Source organism: Chlorocebus sabaeus, chromosome 6, assembly GCF_047675955.1.
Source record: "Chlorocebus sabaeus isolate Y175 chromosome 6, mChlSab1.0.hap1, whole genome shotgun sequence".
In the NCBI taxonomy this organism is placed as follows: domain Eukaryota; kingdom Metazoa; phylum Chordata; class Mammalia; order Primates; family Cercopithecidae; genus Chlorocebus; species Chlorocebus sabaeus.
In genome coordinates, this window is record NC_132909.1 from 14,061,311 (window position 1) to 14,083,362 (window position 22,052).

Below are 22,052 nucleotides of genomic sequence, written 5' to 3' on the forward strand. Positions count from 1 at the left end.
GGGCATGGTGGCTCACCCCTGTAATCCCAGCACTTTGGGAGGCTGAGGCAGGTGGATCATCTGAGGACAGGAGTTCAAGATCAGCCTGGCTAGCATGGTGAAACCCTGTCTCTACTAAAAATACAAAAATTAGCCTGGTGTGGTGGTGCACGTCTGTAGTACCAGCTACTTGGGAGGCTGAAGCAGGAGAATCACTTGAATCCAGGAGGTGGAGGTTGCAGTGAGCCAAGATCGTGCCACTGCACTCTAGCCTGGGTGACAGAGCGAGACTCTGTCTCAAATAAATAAATAAATAAAGGCAATGGTCACGTCGAGGCTTAAACCAAGGTCTCTAGACTCCCATATTGTGAGATATAGATATCTGTATATAATATACATCTGTATATACTACACATCTGTATACTATGCCATATACTATACTACATATCTGCATATACTATATATAGTATTCGGGTGTATGTCTCTGTGTAATAACATAACATACATACTTTTTTTAACTGGTGAGGAACACAGAGATACAAAGAAGAAAATAAAAGCAGAAAGGAAGAAAAAGGGAGAAAGGAGAAAAATATGCACTTGGAGACTAAGACCAGGAGATAGAAACAGAGAAGCAAGACAAGGCGTGGTGGCTCCCGCTTGTAACTCCAGCACCTTAGGAGGACGAGGCAGGAGGATGGCTTGAGACCAGGAGTTCGAGACCAGCCTGGCAACATAGTGAGACCTGTTTTTATGACAAAAGAAAAAAAAGATTTTTTAATTAAGAAGAAAGAAAGAAAATAAAGAAAAATAAAGAAGAAAGAAATAAAGAGAAGAAAAAGAGAAAGAAAGAAGAGAAAGAGAAAGAAGAAAGAAAGAAAAAGAGGAAAGGGAAGGAAGGAAGGAAGGAAGAAAGAAAGAAAAGAAAGAAAGAAAGAAAGAAAGAAAGAGAAAGAAAGAAAGAAGAAAAAGAAAGAAAGAAAAAGAAAAAGAAAGAAAGAAAGAAAGAAAGAAAGAAAAGAAAGAGGCCGGGCGCGGTGGCTCAAGCCTATAATCCCAGCACTTTGGGAGGCCGAGACGGGCGGATCACGAGGTCAGGAGATCGAGACCATCCTGGCTAACACGGTGAAACCCCATCTCTACTAAAAAAAAAAAAATACAAAAAACTAGCCGGGCGAGGTGGCGGGCGCCTGTAGTCCCAGCTACACGGGAGGCTGAGGCAGGAGAATGGCGTAAACCCGGGAGGCGGAGCTTGCAGTGAGCTGAGATCCGGCCACTGCACTCCAGCCCGGGCGACAGAGCGAGACTCCGTCTCAAAAAAAAAAAAAAAAAAAAAAAAAAAAACAAGAAAAGAAAGAAAGAAAGAGGAAAGAAGAAAGACAATGAGATACAGAAAGAAAAACGAAGATTGAGAGCGAAGAAGAGATTGAGGTTGATGGAACCACGAGGTCTCCCTCCTTTAGCCTGGGAGCTCTACAAGAGCAAGAATTTTATCTGTTTTTGTTCATTACATGTCACCAACTCCTTGAGCAGTGCCTGGCGCTCAGTAGGTGTTTGCTATATGCTGGCAAGAAACCAGGCTGGACAGGGAGAGTGCCTGCAGTTCCCTAAGTGAACACCAGGTGACAGTATTTATAAGCCCTGGAGCTTCCAGGCTCCAAGGTCCCAGAGATGACGGTGGAGGATTTGCCGCCACTGACCTCTGACTTTCAGGATCTCTTCCCCAGGGCTCAGCCCTGCCTTTCCCTGCACAAGCCCTGGGCGATGAATGACCTTTCCGCCTGAGACACCCGCTTCACTCTCCTTCACCAGCCTGCCCAGTTAAACAACTCTTTGTCCCTGGGCCCTTCCTGCTGGGCCCCGAGGCACCTGGGTTCTTTCCAGGCCCGGAGATGGGGCGCGACAGAGGTGGTGCAACTGGGACAAGGCCAGGGAAAAATCCCGGAGACTCTGGAATCAGTTCTTCCAGTACATGAGACCCAGCCCCTCCTCCCTCAGACCCAGGGGTCCAGACCCCAGCCCCTCCTCCCTCAGACCCAGGGGTCCAGACCCCAGCCCCTCCTCCCTCAGACCCAGGGGTTCAGACCCCAGCCCCTCCTCCCTCAGACCCAGGGGTCCAGACCCCAGCCCCTCCTCCCTCAGATCCAGGGGTCCAGACCCCAGCCCCTCCTCCCTCAGACCAGTGGTCCATGCCCCAGCCCTCCTCCCTCAGACTCAGGAATCCAGACTCCATATCCTCTTCCTTCAGACCGAGGAGTCCAGGCCTCAGCCCCTTCTCCCTCAGACCCAGGAGTCCAGATCTAGCTCCTCCTCCCTCAGACCAGCAGTCCAGACCCCAGCCCCTCCTCCCTCAGACCCAGGAGTCCAGGCTCCCACCTTCTTCCTCCTGGACCCCTCTTCTTAGGCATTTTGAGGTCCCCTACTATTCCCTCTCCCTCTCTTTTACACAAACCCCTCTCTGCCTCCACTCCCCACTCTAGGATTGAGACCAACAGTGAGTCACAAGAAGCCCTGGGGCCCTGAGTCACCTCTCCCTCCCCGCTTAGCCCCTCCCTGGGCTGGAAGCAGCTGGCTGTGTAGCAAAGCAGTTTCCTAGGACTGACCCCTGCATCCCAGGACTGCAGTTTGAAGGCAGGTGCCCTTCCCACTGTAACCCCATCACTGCCACCCAGGCATGCCCATGCCCAGCCTTTGCTGTTTTCCTCTTTCAGTCATAGTCTCTTTGGAGGCAAAATTTCTGTGCTCTAACTTCCGTGTCTTGATTCTATTTTCCGGTTTCTCTGCACCTGTGGGTCTGTTTGATTTTGATTTTTTTTTAACACATGCCCCCTCCTTCCCTGGGCTGAACAACTCGAGGTGTCTCTGATTCTCTCTCTCCCTCTGTGTCAGTCTCTGTCTCCATTTTTCACAAGTGCCTGAACTGGGGCACAGATGCCATGGCATGGCCGCAGCTGGAGCGCTCTCTATTTAGTGGCTTCTGACCCTCGGGTGGCTGCAGTCTCTGGGTCACTGGCCCTCAGCCTCTGAGTGGGGCTGGGGTAGAACTGGAAGGAACGAGGTTGTCCATAGCTGTGCCAGTGAACAACAGAGAGAAACTGAGGCAGAGACAAGCATAGAGAGGCCCGAAGAAAGAGAGAGACCCAGAAGGAGACCAGGAGGCAGGGAGAGAGTGAAACAGAGACAGAGAGAAACATCGATTCAGCAAGAGACAGACAAAAACAGAGGGCCCTAGAGACAGAGAGAGGGAGACAGAGTGAGACAGGATGACAGAGACACAGGCAATGACAAACACAGAGACAGACATAATGACAGAGACAGTGACAGGGAGAGAAGGAAACAGAGGAGCAGAGAGGGACAGGAAGATGGAGAAAGGGACAGAGAGATGAGAGAGACACAGAGAGGCTAAGAGAGGCAGAGACAGAGAGACAGAGCGGAGAGAGACAGAGAGAGACAAAGGTACTGGGAGAGAAAAACAGAGACAGACAGACAGAGACAGAGATAAAGACAAACCTGGCCAGGAGCGGTGGCTCACGCCTGTAATCCCAACACTTTGGGAGGCTGACGCAGGTGGATCACCTGAGGTCAGGAGTTCAAGACCAGCCTGGCCAACATGGTGAAACCTCGTCTCTACTAAAAATACAAAAATTAGCTTGGTGTGGTGGTGCATGCCTGTAATATCAGCTACTCGGGAGGCTGAGGTAGGAGAATTGCTTGAACGTGGGAGGTGGAGGTTGCAGTGAGCCGAGATCCCGCCACTGCACTCCAGCCATGGGAAATGGAGCAAGATTCTATCTCAAAAAAAAAGACAAAAGCAGAGGCTTCCAGACCAGGAGAGACTGAGACAGGAAGCAAGGCCCAAAGAACTAGAGAAAGAGCCAGAGAGGGAGGAGAGAGACGTGGAGAGCCCGGCGGCCAGTGGGCAGGGGTACCCAGGCTGCAGGCTCGGAAGTGCCTGGCGGCTGCACTTTCTCCAAGTGGACGCATGTGTGGTGTCTGGGCGCGCCCGGGTGTGTCTCTAGCCCTCTCCCACCAAGTCTCGCCGAGTGGGTAATCTTGTGTGCCGAGGGGCGGGGCCCCCGCAAGGGTTGTGTTTTTGTCACTGGGCATGTCCGTGTGTATGGTTTGGTGTCTCTGGGTGTGTTTGTGTGGGCTGCCTCGGTGTGCAACCAGGCATGTCTGTGCGTGTCTCGCTTCCCTGGGGCTGGTGGGTCCAGGGTCCCACATGACCTAGGACACAAGGAGGGGGAGGGTTGTGTCCGCGGGTTCCTCGCAGATGGGTGTGCATGAGGCCAAGGGCAGTGTCACCGGGTCAGTGCACGACGCTGGGAGGTGATGTGCGTCACCAGGTCAGCGCATGGCTGTGTGTCTCCACAGGAGGGTTGGGTCTGTGTCAGAGCGTATGGTATACAGGCCCATGAGTGGCTCATACCGCGACACATGGTGATGTCCTTTGTCGTGTGTCACTCTGGGAGTCACTGTGTGCATTCCACACTTCCATTTGCTGCTGTGTGTGGCAGTGTGTGTGTTTTCTCTTGGTGGGTCTCCTGTATGTAACATTGTGTATCACTCAAGGACGTGACATTGTGTCTCACGTCAGGGTCCATGTCCCTGTCCGGGGCCTCTTCCTTCCCAGCCCCCAGCACCCAGCCTGAGTGCCAACCACCCCAAGTGTCTTGTGTTTGTGTAGCTGTGTGTTATGTCGGAGGATATGTCCCGCTCCCCGGATGCTGGTGTTGTGTGGGTGGTGGTAGGCCTCAGTGTCAGTGGTATCAGTGAGTGGTGACATCTGGTGTTTTATGGGACACGTGGTCGTTTGTGGAAGGTTGAGTGTGCTGGGAAACATTGTGTCTATGTGTTTTGTGTTGCTGTGTGCTGGTGTATTACTCCATGCATGTTGTCTGTGTGGCCACGCATGTTGGAATATAACATGTGCTGGGTTGTGTGGTGGTATTGTCGGTGATGTTTGGGTGTGGCTCATGGGTCAAAGGTGATGGTGTGTGTTGCGTTTGTTTTTTTGTTTTTGTTTGTTTCAGAGACAGGATCTTGCTTTGTTGCCCAGGCTGGTCTCAAACGCCTGGGCTCCAGCGATCCTCCCACCTCAGCCTCCCAAACTGCTAGGATTACAGACATGAGCCACTGCACCCAGCCGTATGCTGCATTTGGGCACTGGGGTCTATGAAGGTCCAACCTCATCCTCCTCCCCCGGGGCATCATCCTGGGTCGTGTCCTGTGTGACCAGAACATACCAGAATCATCTTGCTTCAGGCATGTGCTGCTTGGGTTTCTCCGTGTGTCTCTGTACCTTGTAGGTCTCCGCACGCATCCACTCAGCGTGTCCTCTGACCATACATTGGAATCGCATCACACACTGGAGCACGCTGGATCAGTGTGTGTTTTGAATCATAACCGTGAGCACTTGTGTTTGAGTCAACAGGTGCCACAATGTATGTGCATTTCTCTAGGTGCTGGGTGATTGGGGGCTGCTCTAGGTATGTCCCTAAATGTTGTGTGTCTGCACATATCGGGGTTCATTCCAAGGGTGTGTAGTGTTTAGGAAACCGGGACTGCACCGTGTTTCTGTAGATGTGTGGTGTGTGGCGTCGGGGTGTCAGTATTTTAATATATATTATGTGTTTGTGTAACACCTGATGTACGTTGTGTTTGTGTGGCCACAGATGTGCATCATCCTATTTGTGGTGTTTGGGTGAGGATCTTTGTGTCAGAGAAAGTTGTGACAACTTTGAGTGTAATATTTGTGGCTGTGTGTGGACGGTATTTGTGTGGCTGTGTGTGCCACGGGATGCTGCCTGCTTGCTAAGTACTGGTGTGTGTCACACCATGTGTGTGGTGTCTGGGTGTGGCTGTGGGTTTTGGAGCTTGCTGGGAGTTGTGAGTCACTCTGTGTAGGTTGTGTTGTGTGCCCTGGTGTGTTAGTCTCTGTCTTGGGCCGTGGAGTGTCCTTCGGTGTCTGGGTGTGGTGAGTGGAGGTGTGTGTCACAAGGTACAGACCATTGTGTGTGACAAAGCCCATCGTGTGTCGGTGTGTGTCTTTACCCACGTGGATGGACGTCTCTTTCTTGCTCTGCCCCAAGACACACCCTAGCCCCTCCTTATTCTCAAAAGGGGGAGCTGGGGAGCCTCCCCCTACCCTGGGGCCTCCCCTGCCCCTCCCCGCCCTGCCTGGCCGCCACCACTCCCCAGAGGGCACAGGGCTCTGCTGTGCCTCAGAGCAAAAGTCCCAGAGCCAGCAGAGCAGGCTGACGACCTGCAAGCCACAGTGGCTGCCCTGTGTGTGCTGCGAGGTGGGGGACCCTGGGCAGGAAGCTGGCTGAGCCCCAAGACCCCGGGGGCCATGGGCGGGGATCTGGTGCTTGGCCTGGGGGCCCTGAGACTCCGAAAGCGCTTGTTGGAGCAGGAGAAGTCTCTGGCCGGCTGGGCGCTGGTGCTGGCGGGAACTGGCATCGGACTCATGGTGCTGCATGCAGAGATGCTGTGGTTCGGGGGGTGCTCGGTGAGTGGGGAATGGTGGCTGGGAGCTGGGATTCCTAGGTCTGAGGGTGGAGTGGCTGGGGGTCAGGACTCCCGGGTCTGAGGGAGGAGGGGCTGGGGTCTGGACTCCTGGATCTGAGGAAGGAGGGGTTGAGGGTCAGAACTCCTGGATCTGAGGAAGGAGGGGTTGAGGGTCAGGACTCCTGGGTCTGAGGGAGGAGGGACTGGGGGCTTGGACTCCTGAGTCTGAGGAAGGAGAGGCTGAGGGTCAAGACTCCTGGGTCTGAGGGAGGAGGGACGGGGGCTTAGACTCGTGGGTCTGAGGGAGGAGGGGCTGAGGGTCAGGACTCCTGGGTCTGAGGGAGGAGGGACTGGGGGTCTGGACTCCCAGGTCTGAAGGAGGAGGGGCTGGGGTCTGGACTCCTGGATCTGAGGAAGGAGGGGTTGAGGGTCAAGACTTCTGGGTCTGAGGGAGGAGGGGCTGATGGTCAGGACTCCTGGATCTGAGGGAGGAGGGACTGGGGGTCAGGACTCCTGGATCTGAGGGAGGAGGGACTGGGGGTCAGGACTCCTGGATCTGAGGGAGGAGGGACTGGGGGTCAGGACTCCTGGGTCTGAGGGAGGAGGGACTGGGGCTCAGGACTCCTGGGTCTGAGGGAGGAGGGACTGGGGGTCAGGACTCCTGGATCTGAGGGAGGAGGGACTGGGGACTGGGGGTCAGGACTCCTGGGTCTGAGGGAGGAGGGACTGGGGGTCAGGACTCCTGGATCTGAGGGAGGAGGGGCTGATGGTCAGGACTCCTGGATCTGAGGGAGGAAGGGTTGGGGGCCTAGACTCTTGGGTCTGAGAGAGGATAGGCTTTGGCTGGGACTCCTGGGTGCTCCCAGGGGAGAGTTAGTTGTTGGGGACCTCTGCACAAGGAAGGGAATATTTGTTTCAGTGTTTTAGTCTTTGAAGATGTTGCCATTAGACGGCCGGAGGTCCAGGACCCCTGGAGGCCAGAGGGTGGCTGATCAGACACTCAAGTCCCCCAAGAGCCAGTAAGGGGAGAGGTAGCCCCAGGTTTGGTGAAGGGAGGGTGGAGGAAAGACAAAGTTCTTCCAGTAGGCGGCAGCTCTTTGGTCCTTATCTAACCTCTAATGTTTACCCAGTGCCTTAGATGCAAAGGACGGAAAAAACTGCCTGGGGGTGGGGATGGGAAATGGGAAAGGAACCTCTCCCCTGACCTGCCTCTCCCATCCCACCCCCAACCCAGTCTCCGTTGTTAACAAGCTTGATTTCTCCCCAAATCTGCATATGCTAATTAGTCAGGGAAATAGTGGAGAGGTAGGCTCACAGGGGCCTGGACCCCTAGGTACCAGGGAAGGAGAGGGCTGGGCCCTGGATTCCTGAGTCTTAAGGAGAAGGGGGTTTGGAATGTCTTTGGGGAAGAGGGGCTGACTCTGAAGATCGTGGTGAGTAGGGAAGAAAGGGGAAAGCGGGGTCAGGACAGGTCTCAGCAGGCTGCCGTCACATTCCAGCCCTGGTCAGGCCAGTGATGGGGCAGATGAAAGACAAGGGTTGGAATAAGTGGCTTGAGGGGAGAACAGACTTACTCAACAGGAAAGGAGGGGCTGGAGACCTCTCTGGCGGAAGAGTTGTGGAACTGGGCTGGTAGAGCCAGGAGCGGACACTGATTTGAAGTTTGGGTAGATTCCTGAGGGTCTGATGTCCGACTCGGATCTGGAGGGGGTGGTGGGCAGCTCTGAAGTGACCAGGAGTCACATGGAGGGTCAGACAGGCAGCTTCCTCTGGCCGGCGGCGGGCACTGAGGGGGTGGGGCCGCCGAAGTCCATGCCAACAGGAAGCATGGCCGGGGCCTGGCCGCCGCTCCCACGCCGAAGCACCGCACCCAGCAGCCAAGGTGGGAACACAGTGACCCTGGCAGATGGGAAGATTTGGGGTCCATCCTACCCCACTTCCCCCCTCTGCTTTCTCACCCCTCATTTCTTCCTTCCCTCCACCATGGCCAGGTCACCGCCTCTATCAGTAGGACCTTGGGGAAGCTGTTCCAACCCTCTGAACCTCAATTTCCCCATCTGTAAATTAGGGTGAGGGTTAAAATACATGACCCTAAGGGTCACCCTTCACCCTTTTTAATTTATTTTTTGTAGAGATGGGATCTTGCTTTGTTTGCCCAGGCTGGTCTTGAACTCCTGGACTCAAGCAATCCTCCTCCCTCGAAGTGCTGGGATTACAGGCCTGAGCCACAGCTCCTCAGTCCCCTTTTGAGGTCTCTCTTAATAACACCCATGGCCCCTCACCACCTCCATCTCAATCTAATGAGCTCATTTCTGCAAAGGACCCAGACACCTGCTCCCCAAGGGGAGGGGCTGGCAGAGAGGCAGGTGCCAAACCCTCGGGAGTCCAAGGGAACCAGATAGAGATATCCAAAAGCACCAGGTGGGGTGGAGGAGGAGGGATGGCGAGAGGTACAGAGAGAGACAGAGACACAGAGATACACGGAGAGAAAGAGATAGAGAGATGGAGACAAAGATGCAGAAAGATAGAGAGGTACAGCTAAACAGAAAGACAAATAGGGCTATCAAGCTACTGAGAAATCCACCAGTAAGAGATACACACATGGTGTTAGAAAAGACAATAGATACAGAGACCCTCAAAACACATAGAGAGACAGAAACAACCATCCCTAGAGTCAGAGAAATTCAGAGAACAGAGTACAGGCCCAAGTGCAGACAGGTCCAGGATTTGGGGGAAGAGGAACTGGAAAAATGGAGAAGACCACCAGAGAAGCGAATTGCAGTGTGAGGAGGGGGCTTGTTGTCTAGTGGTGTGGGGGGTTGAGACAGACTGAAAAAGGAGGCAGGGAACCAGGGAGCCATAGAAGGTGGGGGAGGGCTGGTGACAACAGCACTATTGTTCTGGTAGGGGGTTGGGGAGCAGCCCCTGGGGCAGGAAACTGGCTCTCTTCCCCTGCTCAGAGGCCTGGTGCTGGCCCAGCCAGGGGAGCTGGCAGCCCTCTTAGGAGAAACAGGTGCAATGGTTTGTAAGGATGCCCACGTGGACCCCTCCCCCTGCAAATACCCGCCAGGCAGGGACCAACCCCTCTTAGGAAATCCAACAGTCCCAGTCCCCTCTAAATCCCTCTCTCCAGAATTCTAGATTCCTCCAAGGTTGTGCCACACAAAGAGAGGAAAAAAAAAAAAAAAAAGCAACAACTGCTCCGTGGTTTCTGGAGGCCCTGTGCTTCCGGCCAGATCTGCCCTGGGCTTAGAGCCAGAAGAGAGGGGCGGGGTGGGGGGTGGGGAGCTGCAGGGAGGCAGAACTGAGGGGGCTGGCTCAGAGCTGAGGCTGGGGTCTCAGGGACTCAGCCCTCTGGACGAGAGCAGGGAAGGGTGTGATTCAGTCTTTGAGGGCTGAATGGTAGTTTCTACATTCTTCCAGATTTGGGGTTGGGGATGGTTGAAGTTGGTTTCTAGGGCAACACCAGCTGGGTAGGAACGGAAGGGGAGGGGGCACTCTCCAGAAGCTAGATGTCTTTTTCTAGACACCACACACACACACACACACACACACACACACCCCTGCAGAACTATTTTTGATGGGAAACAGGACAGGAATAAGAAGGAATGTGAGTTTCAAGGTCCTCCTTCATGGATATGGGTCTTGGGAGAAGAGCTGAGGAAGAGGGTAGACACCAGCATCTGAACAGGGTTGTCCTGTTGGGGAGAAATAGAGCATTCCTGGGGACCAGAGGACAGTGTTTTTTTGTTTGTTTGTTTGCTTGCTTGCTTGTTTCAAGACGGAGACTCACTCTGTTGCCCAGGCTGGAGTGCAGTGGCGCGATCTCTCAGCTCACTGCAACTTCCACCTCCTGGGTTCAAGAGATTCTGGTTCCTCAGCCTCCCAAGTAGCTGGGATTACACACCTAGCTAATTTTTGTATTTTTAGTAGAGACTGGGTTTCACCATGTTGGCCAGGGGGTCTCAAACTGCCGACCTCAGGTGATCCGCCTGCCTCGGCCTCCCAAAGTGTTGGGATTATAGGTGTGAGCCACCGCACTGGGCCCAGATGATGGTTTTGAGAGTTCCCCAGAACTGATACATCAAGAGGGACTGGTTTGTGGGGGAAGGAGGCTAGGAAAATTGGGAATCGAAAAAAAAAAATGGTGGTTTTGAAGGAAAGGTGGAGGGCCAGGTGGAGGGAGACCTGGGATCTCACACTCCTTTTTCTGTCCCTCCTGACAGTGGGCGCTCTACCTGTTCCTGGTTAAATGCATGATCAGCATTTCCACCTTCTTACTCCTCTGCCTCATCGTGGCCTTTCACGCCAAAGAGGTCCAGGTAGGGCAGGCCCCGCCCCTAAGCCTTGCTCCCCACAACCCCCTCAGTGCCCTGTCAGCTCATACTTTCCATCCTCCTCCTCCTCCTGATCTGAGTAATGAAGTTCCTCTGCCCCAGACGCTGTGTCCACACCCTCACCCACCCAGATGGGATGAACCACGAGCAGACAGGCAGAGCCTCCCCAACCAGCCCCGCTCTTCCCCTGTAGCCCCTGGTCCCCTCTTGCACACTCACAGATGCTGAGAGCGAACCTGCAGCCCTGCTTCTTCCCCCAGGCCTCTGTCCACTCTGCTCCCAGGCAACCTCAGCCTTCCAGATCTCGGTGCTCCAACATCACATCCCCAATCCAGTCCCCATGAAGGTCCCAGAGGTGCCCAGTCCTTTCCTTTTTTTTTTGGCCTGTTGCCCAGGCTGGAGTGGAGTGGCATGATCTTTGCTCATTGCAACCTCCACCTCCTGGGTTCAAGCAATTCTCATGCCTCAGCCTCCAAGTAGCTGCGACTACAGGCAGATGCCACCAGGCCCAGCTAATTTTTTTGTGTTTTTAGTAGAAACAGGGTTTCACTGTGTTGCCCAGGCTGGCTTCCAACAAATGAGCTCTAGCAATCTGCCTACCTTGTCCTCCCAAAGTGCTAGGATTACGGGCTTGAGCCACTGCACCTGGCCCAGTCCTAGGGGTGCCCACTCCTAATCACCCTATCTCTGTGCCAATAACCTCCCTCTTGCCCCAGACCCAGGAATTCTCCCCATCCATACTCCACCTTGGGTCTCACGCAAACACATCCCATCCCCCACTGCCCCATTGCCCCAGATGCTGTTGCTCCATTCCCTTTCCCCTCTTCCGCCTCTCCTATCATAACTTTGCATGTAAAATGGGGATTATCGGTCATGTGTGGCAATTCTCTGAGCAGTGCCTGGCACATAAGAGGTGCCCAGTAAACAGTGCACATTATCATCTTATCATAGAGTAGTCAAATGGTCTGTAGCTCAGTGCACCATTGCCCATGGGAGGGACCTGGACCTCAGTTTCCATATCTATAAAATGGTGGCAATAATAAATAATATCAATCTCACTGGGCTGTGGACATTTACTAAGTCACAACATGTAAATGGGATAGAGCAGTGTCTGGCGTATCCACTGTGCCCAGTACATGCTGATTTTGCTATTGTTATTGTTTTGTTTTGTTTTTGTTTATTTTGAAATGGAATCTCACTGTCACCCAGGCTGGAGTGCAGTGGCGTGATCTCGGCTCACTGCAACCTCTGCCTCCCGGGTTCAAGTGATTCTCCCACCTCACACTCCTCAGAAGCTGGGACTATAGGTGTGCGCCACCATGCTCGGCTTATTTTTGTATTTTTCAGTAGAGATGGGATTTCATCATGTTGGCCAGGCTTACCTCGAACTCCTGACCTCAAGTGTTCCACCCACCTCAGCCTCCCAAAGTGCTGGGATTACAGGCGTAAGGCTTTGTTATTGCTGATATTATTATTACAGTTATTACGCGTGTCAACTGAAACAGAAGTAGGAGCGAGCTCCAGGCACGTGGAATGCAAGCTCTAGGGAGGCAGGGGGGTCTGTTTGGTTCACTGTGTATCCTTAGCACATAGAACAATGCCAGGCACACAGTCGGCGCTCAGTCAGTGTTCAAAGGCTGGAAGTGGGCTGAAACTAGTGGGGTGGACGGTGGGGAAGGAGGAGAAAGTGGAGAGATGTCTTCCACAAGTCCTGTCCCGCTCCCTCCCTATCCCTCTCCCGCCCTGCTCTATCTCCCTCCCTCCCGGCCAGGCGGGCACACCCCGCTTATCTCAGGGCGCAGGCAGGCGCGGGCCGCCGCCTGACCTGCGCCTGACCCCTCCCTTCTTGGCCCGTTCCCCGCAGCTGTTCATGACCGACAACGGGCTGCGGGACTGGCGCGTGGCGCTGACCGGGCGGCAGGCGGCGCAGATCGTGCTGGAGCTGGTGGTGTGCGGGCTGCACCCGGCGCCCATGCGGGGCCCGCCGTGCGCGCAGGATTTAGGGGCGCCACTGACCTCCCCACAGCCCTGGCCGGGATTCCTCGGCCAAGGGGAAGCGCTGCTGTCCCTGGCCATGCTGCTGCGTCTCTACTTGGTGCCCCGCGCCGTGCTCCTGCGCAGCGGCGTCCTGCTCAACGCTTCCTACCGCAGCATCGGCGCTCTCAACCAAGTCCGCTTCCGCCACTGGTTCGTGGCCAAGCTTTACATGAACACGCACCCCGGCCGCCTGCTGCTCGGCCTCACGCTTGGCCTCTGGCTGACCACCGCCTGGGTGCTGTCCGTGGCTGAGAGGTGAGGGTGCAGGAGGCATAAATGCGCAGGGGAGGGAACCCCGGACAGCCGCGGTGGCCATCTTGTGCCGCAGCGCAGGTTGAGGCCCCCTAGGACCAAGCAGAGGACAAAGTTCACACTTTGACCCCTTCTCCTCTTGCTGGCTGCAGTTTGCCCACACACCATCAACTGGGGTGAGAGGAACCAACAGACAAGCCCCCAGCCAATCCTCCATGTGCAGCCTTCAGTCTCCCCAAACGCACACACAGACCCTAAAAAGCCCTTCCCTTCTGGCTCCTGGACTTCTACTGCCTCAGGTTTCCAGGCCATCTGTTCCGTCTCCAAACCTCTCTGTGGGACCTACCTAAAGGGTTGCCTCTGCCTTGGAGGAAGGGGACATATTTTCCAAATTAGCACAGAATGCACTGTAGGTGGGTGCTTTCTGTGACCTTAGGAAGGGGATGATTTGGAGCTTCCCTGGAAAATAATTCCATGCAGGGAATTGGAACTAGATCCTGGTTGTCCCCTGGATACTGTGTAACCAGATGCCGCGCCTCCATTTCTATCCCTTACAGAGAAAGGTTGGGAGTGATCTCAGCCAGTGGTTCTCAAAGTGTGGTTTCAGGACCAGCAGCATCACCTGGGAACTTGCAAATGAAAACTCTCAGGTCCCTTCCAGACCTACTGAATCATGGAGGGTAGGGCCAGCAGTCTGCTTTAGCAAGCCCTCCAGGTGATTGTATGGCCCAACCAAGGTTGAGAACCTCTGGTCTAGTGTATGTGGCAAAGATCCTTGAGGGCAGGAGGAGAATGAGAAGATGTGGCTTTAGATCTCTCCTCTCTGAGCCTCAGTTTCCTCATCTGAAAAATGGGTGTCACATTCCACCATCGGTAGTCTCCCTGGCAGTTCTTTTTTTGAGATGGAGTCTCAATTATCCAGGCTAGAGTGCAATGGCACAAACTCTGCTTCCTGCAACCTCTGCCTCCCTGCTTCAAGCGATTCTCGTGCCTCAGCCTCCCAAGTGGCTGGGATTATGGGTGTGCACCACCATACCTGACTAATTTTTGTATTTTTAGTAGAGACCATGTCACCATGTTGCCCAGGCTGGTTTTGAACTCCTGATTTCAAGTGATCCTCCTGCCTCGGCCTCCCAAAGTGCTGGGATTACCGTGCCCAGTCTCTGTCATGATTTTTTTTTTTTTTTCTTTTTGAGACGGAGTCTTGCTCTGTCGCCCAGGCTGGAGTGCAGTGGTGCAATCTTGGCTTACTGCAAGCTCTGCCTCCCAGGTTCATGCCATTCTCCTGCCTCAGCCTCACCAGTAGCTGGGACTACAGGCACCTGCCACCATGCCCGGCTAATTTTTTGTATTTTTAGTAGAGACAGGATTTCACTGTGTTAGCCAAGATGGTCTTGATCTGCTGACCTCATGATCTGCCCACCTCAGCCTCGGAAAGTGCTGGGATTACAGGCGTGAGCCACTGTGCCTGGCCCTGTTATGATTTTAAACTCTTTCACCTCCCAGGATCTTAGTTTTCCCAACTGGGAAATTGGTCAGAATCAGGATTAATGAATGATCCCCCCACCATGTTTCTCATCTGAATGACGGGAGAATGGGGAGGAAGTCAAAGTTCCAAATTCCAAGGCAGAAGTCCTGAAACTAGAATGTCCTTGGGAATGAGGGGGGTGAGGTTTGTAAACAGTGCAGATTCCATCTTCGCTCCTAGAAACTCTAACCTGGTGGGTCTGGGGTGTCTGGGGCTCTCACGAATGAAGTTTTCCCTGCTTATCTTGCAGCAAGGGGCCTGTGGACAAAGTTAGACAAATCTCAATATTTCAATCCCTTCCATGGCTGGACTTAAATGTCTCCCTCTGGCTGGGTGCGGTGGCTCAAGCCTGTAATCCCAGCACTTTGGGAGGCCGAGATGGGCAGATCATGAGGTCAGGAAATCAAGACCATCCTAGCTAACACGGTGAAACCCCGTCTCTACTAAAAAATATAAAAAACTAGCCGGGCATGGTGGCGGGCGCCTGTAGTCCCAGCTACTGGGGAGGCTGAGGCAGGAGAATGGCCTAAACCCGGGAGGCGGAGCTTGCAGTGGGCTGAGATCTGACCACTGCACTCCAGCCTGGGTGACACAGTAAGACTCCATCTCAAAAAAAAAAAAAAAAAAAAAAGTCTTCTGTGAAGTGAGGGGAAAGGAAGGCAGAGTCCCACCAAGCCTTTTTACAGTCCTTTTTGATCCTGATAGGGCCCCTTCTGGACCACACAGCATCTTTGTGGAAATTAGAAAAATATACCCCTTCCTCTGGGTGGATGCAGCCACCAGTCAGGGTCTGACTGGGTTTTGGCCCCCTCTTGACTCTCCACCCTCAACCACATGCTCTGAATGCCACAGCAGCCCAGGTAGCCTAGCTGAGACCATACCGGCATTGGGATTGTCCAGATCCAGCCTCAGATCCCAGAGTGGCTAAGCAACTTGCCCAGGTCACACAGCAGAGAGGAGGCCATGCAGGCTTTTCAAAGCTCGGAACTTAATGACTTTTTGTCCAGCTGATTCCAGGTGTATACTGGGAGGGGATGGGAGGGGAGTCGAGGGAAGGGGAGGGGAGGGTATAGAGGGAAGGGGACTGAATATCATGGAAACCTCCATGGTGGGGTTTTAGAACTAACCCACCCTTCCCCATAGGCAGGCTGTGAATGCCACTGGGCACCTTTCAGACACACTTTGGCTGATCCCCATCACATTCCTGACCATCGGCTATGGTGACGTGGTGCCGGGCACCATGTGGGGCAAGATCGTCTGCCTGTGCACTGGAGTCATGGTGAGTACAGCCCCCTTGGGGACTTGATCCCCATCCCAAACTGGTCATCCTCTGGCCCCAGGAAGCCATGGAGGCAACACAGGCTCTCAGGGACAGCTCCTGAGAAACTTGAGTGTCTGGGGCGCCCACAGCCCCATTCTCTCTTCAAGACCAAGATACTCACCGGTAATCCCAATATTTTGGGAGACCAAGGTGGGAGGATCACTTGAGCCTGAGTTTGACGTTCCAGTGAGCTATGATTGTACCATTGCATTCCAGCCTGGGTGATGGAGTGAGACCCTGTCTCTTAAAAAATAAAAATAAAAAATCGGACCTAGGAATCCAGCCCCTAAGGCCTTGCTCACTCTAGAACCTAGGGCCCCAGCCGTCATCCTCCTCAGGGACTCAGGCTCCTGACTTCCCAGCCCCATTTGCTTTCAGAACCCAGAAATCGTCTCCCAGCCTCCACCAAGGGTGTAGAGTCCAGTTATCAAGTGCATGCCTGTGGGGCCAGGCTACCTGGGTCCAAATCCTGCGGCTGCCACTTCCTGGCTGGGGAGCTCAGGCGAGCCACATGATCTCTCTGGGCCTCACTTTCCTCCCCTATAAAACGGGGATGCTGATGCTCGCGTGCTCCTCATGGGCTTGCTGAGATGATTAAATGCGTTCAGCTATGGAAAGCGCTTCCAACAGTACCCAGCCCACAGGAGGTGCTCGGTAAGCAGGTCTGGGGGCACCCAGGCATCCAGCCGCCTCCCCACCAGCTCCTGTGCCCTCGAGGATGAGGCAGAGGCTCTGCAGCACGAGTCAGCCTTTTCCTGAACCCCGACATCCACCTCCTTCCCTCCGTAGACCCAGTCACTCAGGTCCTCCCACCCAGCCCTGGCCCCCTCTAGAGACCAGCACCTAATGCCTTGGCCTTCACCTCCCTACAAGATCGGGTTTCCTTCACCCTCGGGGACCTAAGCCACCAGCACCTAGCCCAGATGTGGACCCAGGAAAGACATATCCATCCCCCCAGTCCCTGGGTGCACAGGTGAAGGATGTGGTGACCTTCACTCCCCCAGTGGTGAGTCTTTAGAGCAAGGGAAGAGGGGCAGAGACTCAGTTAGGGAACTGCAGCGCCGCTCAGGACCTCCTCCTTCACTTGACAAAAGGAGAAACCGAAACCTAGAGAGATAGGGCGATGCGCACTTGAGCTCACAGCCTGCTCCTGGCAGAAAGGTTCCATGGCACAGTTGAGCCATAATAGCTTACTTATGTTTTTGAGATGGAGTCTCGCTCTGTCACCCTGGCTGGAGTGCAGTAGCGCCATCTCGGCTCACTCTCAGCTCGGCCTCCCAGGTTCATGCCATTCTCCTGCCTCAGCCTCCTGAGTAGCTGGGATTACAGGCGCCCGCCACCACACCCTGCTAATTTTTTGTATTTTTAGTAGAGACGGGGTTTCACCATGTTAGCCAGGATGGTCTCAATCTCCTGACCTCGTGATCCGCCTGCCTGGGCCTCCCAAAGTGCTGGGATTATAGGCATGAGCCACCATGCCCAGCCCATAATAGCATACTTTTACTGAGCACATACTCTGTGCCAGTCTCTGCCCTTAACACTTGCCAGGGGGAACTCATGAAATCCACCGAGTAACCCTGTTGAGGCCATGTCCATTTCACAGATGAGACACTGAAATACTGAGAGATTAAATAATTGGCTCAGAGCTGGGATTGGAACCCAGGCAGTCCCCTGGAGCCAGTATTTGTGACTGGAAGTTGTTCTGAGTGATCAAGAGCTGAAACTACAGGGTGGGGGATGCTTCCTAGGACGATTCATTCTAACTAGGGGACAGGTGAGCAGGTGCCACAAGCAGCCAGGAATCAGCAAGGCCATGAAGGGCCAGGAGCATTGGGAGAAGGAAGGGAGGAGAATGAGTGTTTGCAGGAAGGTGCTCAGGGAGGGCAGGCAGAATGGAGCCAGGGCTGAGTTGTCTGAGTGAGAGGCGTAGACCTTGGAAGGCCTTGGTAGCCAGGCTGAGAAGTTCAGGGCAGTGGAAGCCTAGGAGATTAGAGGGGGCCAAGGGGGTTAGGGGAGGATGAGTGGGAGGCTGGAGATGGTCCAGGAGAGAGAGGACAGGGCTGGAGTTAGGAAAAGGCTGTGGAGGTGGGAGAAGGAGGGACACCCTCCACAATGCAATGGCCGACCATGTCAGCAGTGAGGACCCAGAGGCCTGCCCCTGGCTCAGAACCCAGCCTTCCTCTTGCTCCTCCAATCATACCCCTAATGCAAGAGGCCATCCTGCGAGTGTGAATACTACACATCAAATTTGGCCTCGTACGTAGGCGATTTATGATTCTAGCTCCCCCATTCTGAGCTGGGACCTTGGCTCTCCTCTCTGAGCCTGTTTGCTTGTCTGTCAACTGGGGATATTGTGCTTGCCTTCTGTGGCTGTTGGGAGGGTTCAAGGAGGGAGTCGGTGGCACAGCCTCATGCCACAGTACCTGTTGTGCCCACAGGGGGTCTGCTGCACAGCCCTGTTGGTGGCCGTGGTGGCCCGGAAGCTGGAGTTTAACAAGGCAGAAAAGCATGTGCACAATTTCATGATGGATATCCAGTATACCAAAGAGGTGAGGATGGGCATATGGCCCCCATGGCACACCCCTCTTTCTTTCTTTTTTTTTTTTTTTTTTTTTTTTTTTTGAGATGGAGTCTCGCTCTGTCCCCCAGGCTGGAGTGCGGTGGCGGATCTCAGCTCACTGCAAGCTCCGCCTCCCGGGTTCCCACCATTCTCCTGCCTCAGCCTCCCGAGTAGCTGGGACTACAGGCGCCCGCCACTGCGCCCAGCTAGTTTTTTTTGTATTTTTTAGTAGAGACGGGGTTTCACCATGTTAGCCAGGATGGTCTCAATCTCCTGACCTCGTGATCCACCCGTCTCGGCCTCCCAAAGTGCCGGGATTACAGGCTTGAGCCACCGCGCCCGGCCAGCACACCCCTCTTTCAAGAGGCAGGAGTCCAAGCTCCCCCGCTTCCCCTAGGACCCGAGTCCCAGCCCGAGCCCTGCCTTCCCAGAACCGTAAGGGTCTATCTCCATGGACACTGTGCCACCCACCCCCAGATGAAGGAGTCCGCTGCCCGAGTGCTACAAGAAGCCTGGATGTTCTACAAACATACTCGCAGGAAGGAGTCTCGAGCTGCCCGCAGGCATCAGCGCAGGCTGCTGGCTGCCATCAACGCGTGAGGGCGCTTTGTATGCACATGTGTCCATGTGCACCCATGTCCAAGTCACCTCTCTGCACGGCTTGTGTGTGTGCGTGTCCATGCCCGTCCAGGTCAGGACACCCAGGTGTGGTCTCACTCAACAGCTTGTCTACCTGGATCTGACCATGCATGACTCTGTGTGTCTGTGCTGGTTCGTCTTTGCATATCTTGGCATGTCTGTGGACCTGGGTACCTGGGTTTCTGCTGGGGATGGGGGCTCATGGGGATGTGGGGTGCAGTCATCCCCTCCCACTCTTTCAGCTCTTTGACAATGTTTTGTCTTTGTTTTGTTGCTTCATATGCCTCTCCTCCCTTCATTCCACCCCTGAGCTACAGCCACATTCAGGGACTAGGCTTGTAAAACTGACTCCCCACTTCTTCCCACAGGTTCCGCCAGGTGCGGCTAAAACACCGGAAGCTCCAGGAACAAGTGAACTCCATGGTGGACATCTCCAAGGTACTAGGATCCCATGGGAGGAGGTCTCGAAGAAGGGGGAGGTTGGGGCCACAGGGAGGGAAATCTGGCTCTAGAACAGGGAAATTTGGCAGGAGCCTGGCACACACAGGCTGTCAGTAAAGGTCTGTGGTTGAATGAAGGAAGGAAGGAAGGAATGAATGATGCAACACAGAGCTTCTTACATTCATGCAAGGAACAGATCCCTTACAAACTGGAAAAAAAAAAAAAATTGCACAAAGAACCCCAGTGTTTGGTTTCAAATTATTTTTATTGTTAAGTTACTTACATGTGGACGGATATAAAATTCCTTCCAACTACAACTCATACAATAAAACCAAAGCAAATTTACAAACCAAGCCCATAGATGGCAAAACCAATACAATTAAAATGAACAACACTGACAAGGACACAGGTGACATTGTTTCCGTAAAACTCAATCTCTGCTGCTCTTGTGGAGGGGTGCTCAGGGCCACAGGGACTTCTATGCAAGTTTGCCTGGCCACGGCGTGACTCAGCTACCCGCCCCCTTCTTCTGCTGAGACCACTTGATTTTGCCAGTGCTCAGGGACAGTGATGTCACAACACGCCCTTGGCCTGGCTCACAGCATCTTCTGCTTATCCGGTGGCCTTTGCTTTTTCTCGTTAGCCCGTGGCAGTTCAAACAGTGGCCCCTGGCACCAATGCCATGGTAAGCACAGTCACAGATGCAGGCCCCAAAACCGCATGGCAGGTCTCAGTGAGGAGGCGGTGGCCCAGATCGGCAGGAATTGGCAGGCGGTAATTTCTGAAGGTTATCAAGCCAAAAACACAGAATTCAAGAATTTCCACAGAAAACCCACAAACCCTCAGGGATCAAGCAAGCTGTGAATCCTAGCCAGAGAGTGTAGTAAAAGACTATGTGGATTTGGAAGTCAGGCATCATCCATGCTACAAATATTTAATGAGCACCTACTATCTTCTAGGTCTTATTTCAGGAGCTGCTTTGGGCATGTCATTTAATGGTTCCATGCCTGTTTCCTCAGCTATAAGATGGGAACAGGATTCCCACTCCCCGTGGCTTTTAGAAGGATTTTAAACCATACAGGGAAACACCTGGGCAGGTAGCTGGGAAGTGGTACATGGTAATAGTTATTATTGAGGATAATCCTCAGAGGACCACAAGGATGTAGTCAATATTGATTCCACTGCCTTACGCTATGGAGCAGGCAGGGGTCAACCCCACCCCCCTGACACCTCTGATCCTCTCCTCCCGCCCAGATGCACATGATCCTGTATGACCTGCAGCAGAATCTGAGCAGCTCACACCGGGCCCTAGAGAAGCAGATTGACACGCTGGCAGGGAAGCTGGATGCCCTGACTGAGCTGCTTAGCACTGCCCTGGGGCCGAGGCAGCTTCCAGAACCCAGCCAGCAGTCCACGTAGCTGGTGAGGGGGCCGGGACTTGGGCAGGAAGGCATCCCGCAGGAAGGGTTCCTGTGGCCAGCACCCTCTGTGGCCAGCACCCTCTGTGGCCAAGGGGGCGGGGGATGGCTGGGAGACACGGCCACCGTTTCTCGTCAGCTCTGTCACTGTCTGGAGGAAAGGACTCAGTTCGGGGCTGGATTGGCAGTGAAGGAAGATGGTGTTCCCTCTCCCCTTCACTGACCCTTGATGCCCTTCTCCCTCCTTGCTTGGTCTCTCTCTGTCTCTCTCTGCCTGTCCTGGGCACATTCTCTGGCTCTGTCCATCCAATGTGTCTGTCTAAGTGCCCTCCTGCACCCTGGCCTCGGGGCCCGGAAACACCTACCCCCTGCCTCCCACCTCTGCTCAGCAGGTTCTGTCTGTACCTCGGTGTGTCCCACTCTCCCTCTCCCTCTCCCTCTTCCTGACCTGCCTCTCCATCAGTCTCTCTGTCTCTCCAGGACCCACGGAGGAACCAGGCTACTTTCCCCAGGACTGAGGTGATGCACATCGTCTCTGCCACTCAGCCCCGGCCCTGAACAAAGCACCTCATGTGCAAGGACCAAAGGGGGCCCCGGCTTGGAGTGGGTTGGCTTGCTGATGGCTGCTGGAGAGGACGCTGGCTAAAGTGGGGAGGCCTTGGCCCGCCTGAGGCCCCAGGTGGGAACATGGTCACCCCTACTCTGCATACCCTCATCAAAAACACTCTCACTATGCTGCTATGGACGACCTCCAGCTCTCAGTTACAAGTGGAGGCGCCTGGAGGCCGGACTCCTGGGTCCCTGGGGAAGAGGGTACTAGGGGCCCGGATCCAGGATTCTGGGAGGCTTCAGTTACCGCTGGCCGAGCTGAAGAACTGGGTATGAGGCTGGGGCGGGTAGGAGGTGGCGCCCCCTGGCGGGACAACAAAGAGGACACCATTTTTCCAGAGCTGCAGAGAGCACTTGGTGAAGAGGAAGAAGTGTAACTCACCAGCCTCTGCTCTGATCTTTGTAATAAATGTTAAAGCCAGAA

At 54.2% G+C, this 22,052-nt stretch overlaps 1 protein-coding gene across 1 annotated transcript; it reads left to right on the plus strand.

Moving 5' to 3' along the window:
- The first annotated feature begins 409 nt into the window (after window positions 1-409).
- On the plus strand, window positions 410-22,052 carry KCNN4 (potassium calcium-activated channel subfamily N member 4). Its single transcript, XM_007997061.3, has 9 exons — window positions 410-6,487; window positions 10,713-10,808; window positions 12,688-13,115; window positions 15,784-15,919; window positions 18,400-18,510; window positions 18,999-19,117; window positions 19,529-19,598; window positions 20,856-21,023; window positions 21,500-22,052. Exons 1-8 carry the CDS (start codon window positions 6,329-6,331, stop codon window positions 21,018-21,020), a joined length of 1,284 nt encoding a protein of 427 aa, XP_007995252.1. The 5' UTR covers window positions 410-6,328; the 3' UTR covers window positions 21,021-21,023; window positions 21,500-22,052.